This window comes from Lates calcarifer, linkage group LG17 (genome assembly GCF_001640805.2).
Source record: "Lates calcarifer isolate ASB-BC8 linkage group LG17, TLL_Latcal_v3, whole genome shotgun sequence".
In the NCBI taxonomy this organism is placed as follows: Eukaryota; Metazoa; Chordata; class Actinopteri; family Centropomidae; genus Lates; species Lates calcarifer.
The window spans coordinates 3,022,871-3,026,915 of record NC_066849.1 but is presented as its reverse complement, the minus strand read 5'-3'; the positions used below and the strand labels follow the sequence as shown (position 1 = coordinate 3,026,915).

The following is a 4,045-nucleotide window of genomic DNA, read 5'->3' as shown; positions in this document are numbered from 1 at the left end:
TGGAACTAAATCATCAGCAAGTGTTGTGTTTTTTTTTAATTTTAAGAAGAAAAAATGTTGGGCCTGAATGAAAGTAATGACTCACCCTGATCAGCTCAGTACATACTGTATATTTAATGTAATCAAATCAAGTTTGTAGCATTGTTTTCAGAAAGAGAGGATGCAAATGACATTTGTAACATGCTATGAATTTAGTGAAAGTGGAGGCAGTCACGACACTGAATCAGAAAGACTGCAATAAAAACAACATGGTGAGGGATACTGTAAGAGAGTAGAGAATGCGTGTGCCTTTTAATCTGAGGGCTAACGAAATCAGCGTTCTATTAAGTTTTAATCATCAGTTAAAGTTGTTCTTATGTAACTGTGACAAATTGTTACTGTAATTACTAAACTGAATTAGTTACCTAAAGTTGTTTAAGCAACTACTGCAACAGTGAGTGATACTCTACACGATACAACTAACTGCTCACACCAAATATGAGTTTCCCAGGTGCTTTGGTCTTCAAACAAATTTCACTGGGAACTCCCCATCCTCCCTTTATTCTCCTGGCCTACTTTAAGATCTAGTTCATAGGTTATCCTGACTTGTGTCAAAACAACATACCAGAAAGACAGTTAATCACACTATTTTTGGTTCAACGTGCTAGAGCATACCCTGAGGAGTCAGCAAAATCACATGCAAGTGCTCACATGCAAGTTGTCACCACTTTTACAGTAAATGATAAATCTGTTGAAACCCTGTTAAAGGTTTGACGTCATATTCATCTCCTAATGATGACACTCTGGTCTGTTTAGCTGTTTGAATAACTTGAAGCATGTGGATTTCCCTTGTCTTAATGAACAGCCATTTGTTAAATATTACAGTGCATTTTCCCTTAATGCTGGTCACGTTTCAGAGATTTCTATCAGCTGATGTGACAAACTGGTTTCTGTCAGAACGTAACTCCTGGCAAAACAGGAATACTTTTGGGACTAAACTTCAGACAAAAGCCAGATGTAAAAATGTTAGCTGTTTATTAAAGATTTTTTTGCAAGTGACAATTACAAATGGAAAAAACAGACAAAACAGACATGCATTATAAAAAAAAAAAAAAAAAAAAAAACAAACATACAAAAGTAGATTGGCTTACATGATGACCTCAACTATCTACAACATGATAAAACCACTATTGTGATAGAGGCCTGCTAAAAACATTCAAATGCCTTTGGGATCCTTTGGGTCAGAATTACAAGATCTACAGCAAAATCCTGCTGCACATAAAAGTTTTCATTAGTACAAGTTAAACACATTATAGTAATGTACTTCTATACAAGTTATTAGCTACTATGACACCATAACAGAATGAACTGCTGACAGAAAAGTAGTGTTTACATTAGAGGTGTATGTAACTTAATGTAGAGATAATATAGGAATAACATTATTTCATCTTTCAAATAAAAGACCTGAAAGATAAGGATCAATCCACTGAGTCTTGAAATAGAACCAAGGCTAAATACAGTACTGGTACTGACTCTTTGTCATAGACTGTTCATTTACTGTAATCTGTGGGCTCCTCTCCCTCTTCTTTCAGTAAACATGTGCGGACCAGAGCCTCTGTGACAATATAAGGATCACAGTTAGCAGATGGACGGCGGTCCTCGAAGTAGCCCTTCTTGTCCTGCCCCACTGAGCGAGGGATGCGGATGCTGGCACCTCGATTGGCCACGCCGGCTGAGAACTCATCAATGTTCGAGGTTTCGTGATGACCCGTGAGGCGTCTAGCATTGTCCAACCCGCCTCTGGGATCGTAGGTCCGGATGTGATACCTGTGTCTCTTTGACAGCCTTTCGATCGCCTCTTCGATGACTCTGTGTGGAACAGAGGGGATTAGGAACACGCTCAAACCCCAAATTCAAAATCAAACTATTCTAATATATTATTTAATACACTAATCTGAATAAAAGTCATCCTTACTTCAGTCCACCGTCATCTCGCATCTCCTTTGTGCTGAAGTTGGTGTGGCAGCCAGCACCATTCCAGTTCCCTGAGATAGGCTTTGGGTCAAAGGACGCCACCACACCGAAATCTTCACACACTCTGTGAAGGATGAAGCGAGCAATCCACAGATGGTCCCCCATGTTGATACCTTCACAAGGTCCAACCTGGAACTCCCACTGAAACACAACACAAACAGTATTACTGATTATTACTGGAAAATGCATCCTGCAATGAAAGTGTGACAACAGAAAAAATAAATAAAGACAATGGGACAATACCTGAGCTGGCATGACTTCAGCATTGGTTCCACAGATCTTAACCCCAGCATACAGGCAGGCTCTGTAGTGTGCTTCCACTATGTCTCGTCCATATGCCTTATCTGCTCCCACTCCGCAATAATAAGGCCCTAATCAGGTGGGAAAAAACTACACCCAGTCAGCCATTAGGATTTCTAATGTGCTCTATTTCAATAAACAATAAGACTGGCCAGAAAACCTGACACTCACCTTGTGGACCTGGGAAGCCATTAGAGGGCCAGCCGAAGGGATGTCCATCAGTGCCGAGGAGGGTGTACTCCTGCTCCATACCGAACCACGGGTGGTTATTTTCTACCATGCTCATGATCTGTTTGCAGGAGTGGCGCAGGTTGGTCTCTGTTGCAACAGCACCAGAAATTAAGTAACAAGACTCTGAGACGGCTTTAACTGCATTAACGCTCAGGTTAGCTCTTCCCACGCTCACCTGCTGGCTTGCGGTTGTACTTGAGCACTTCACAAAGCACCAGCTTGTTGGGGTCTTTTCTGAATGGGTCCCTGAACATGGCTGAAGGGATGAGGAACATGTCGCTGTTGGAGCCCTCAGACTGGTAGGTGCTGGAGCCGTCAAAGTTCCACTCAGGAAGATCTAACAGAAGAAAACAACTGAAATCAATCTACTTCAAAAGCTTAAAAAATATATTTAATAACTAGTTTTATTACATACCGTTCTGATTTTTGGTATTGATCATACTAAAGTCCAGGTCTTACCCTCAATTGTCTTGGGTTCAGAATCCAAAGTTCTAGTCTTGCAGCGTAGTCCCTCTCCAGAACCATCTATCCAAATGTACATGGCTTGAACCATGTCCCCTTGGGGGAGAGCCATGTATTGCTGCTTAACAGCTTTGTTCAACTTTGAACTGGCTGAAGTGGCCATTTTCCTGACCCCAGAACCTATAGAATGAAAAGGACACATGATAAGCTTCACACAGCAGAGCCACTGTATCTGGATGCACATATTGGATGGTATACTCTCCAAAAAAAAAAAAAAAAAAAAAACAAACACCCTCAGACACAAAAGCTTGAAATTAATGTTACTAACAAGGAAAATCTCCAATCAGAATAACTACAGTGACAGAATGTATAACAGTCAACAACACTATCATCGAGGATGCACGCAACAACCTGCTCATCTACTGCTCTAATTCAGAAGACTGTTTAATAGGAAGGAATACTGGAGGAAAGCAAACACCTGAAGATTTAAATAATACGTTGAAACAGATGAAAAGTTGAAGCAGTAGTCTTACAGAAAACAAAACTAGCAGCAGATGACTGTTAATAAATAAACGTCCGAAACTCCCTTACCTTATGTTAAGTGTAGAAAAATATCAAAAGTTGAAACGAGCCCTTAGGTGTTTGGTCGATCTGGAGGGATCTATTGTTGTTCATTCCTACTTCGCTCACGGCTTTCACGTTGGATTTATAGAGCTGCTGAGCATCACCGTCGCTTCTGATTGGTTGAACCTAAACGTGAACAGTCCGTGATGAGGAAATGCAGGAGGCACTGTGTTGAATAACAAAGGGGAAAATCCTCCGCGAGGCTTTTAACTTTCACTAACCTTTTATCAACATGTGTGAAAAACAATTGCGCGAAAAGGATCAAAAACAGCAAATCAAACAGGATTTCAAAAGTAACACGCGAAGAGAAAAAGACGTATTTATTTTGATGGAGACGATGTTCTTTGGTGGTGGTAAACAAGTAATGCGCCCTCTAGTGACACTAAACCCGCTTCTTAGAAACAGAACAATTTGT

General features: G+C 40.6%; 1 protein-coding gene across 1 annotated transcript; it reads right to left on the bottom strand.

The window, feature by feature from the left end:
- Window positions 1-997: 997 nt before the first annotated feature.
- Window positions 998-3,759, bottom strand: glulb (glutamate-ammonia ligase (glutamine synthase) b). The gene is made up of 7 exons (XM_018670084.2): window positions 3,598-3,759; window positions 3,004-3,186; window positions 2,720-2,881; window positions 2,485-2,631; window positions 2,257-2,384; window positions 1,955-2,154; window positions 998-1,848 (listed from the first exon to the last, which is right to left on the bottom strand). The coding sequence occupies exons 2-7, from the start codon at window positions 3,167-3,169 to the stop codon at window positions 1,530-1,532; spliced, it is 1,122 nt and encodes a 373-aa protein (XP_018525600.1). The 5' UTR covers window positions 3,170-3,186; window positions 3,598-3,759; the 3' UTR covers window positions 998-1,529.
- Window positions 3,760-4,045: the final 286 nt, after the last annotated feature.

What these genes read in the sequence shown, in the direction of transcription:
- glulb (XM_018670084.2), bottom strand. Translation starts at nt 3,169, where the DNA reads ATGGCCACTTCAGCCAGTTCAAAGTTGAACAAAGCTGTTAAGCAGCAA. An exon ending in TGGCTTCCCAGGTCCACAAG is followed by an intron (nt 2,385 to 2,484) that starts GTGAGTGTCAGG and finishes CCACCTGATTAG; the next exon opens with GGCCTTATTATTGCGGAGTG. An exon ending in CGAGATGACGGTGGACTGAA is followed by an intron (nt 1,849 to 1,954) that starts GTAAGGATGACT and finishes TGTTCCACACAG; the next exon opens with AGTCATCGAAGAGGCGATCG.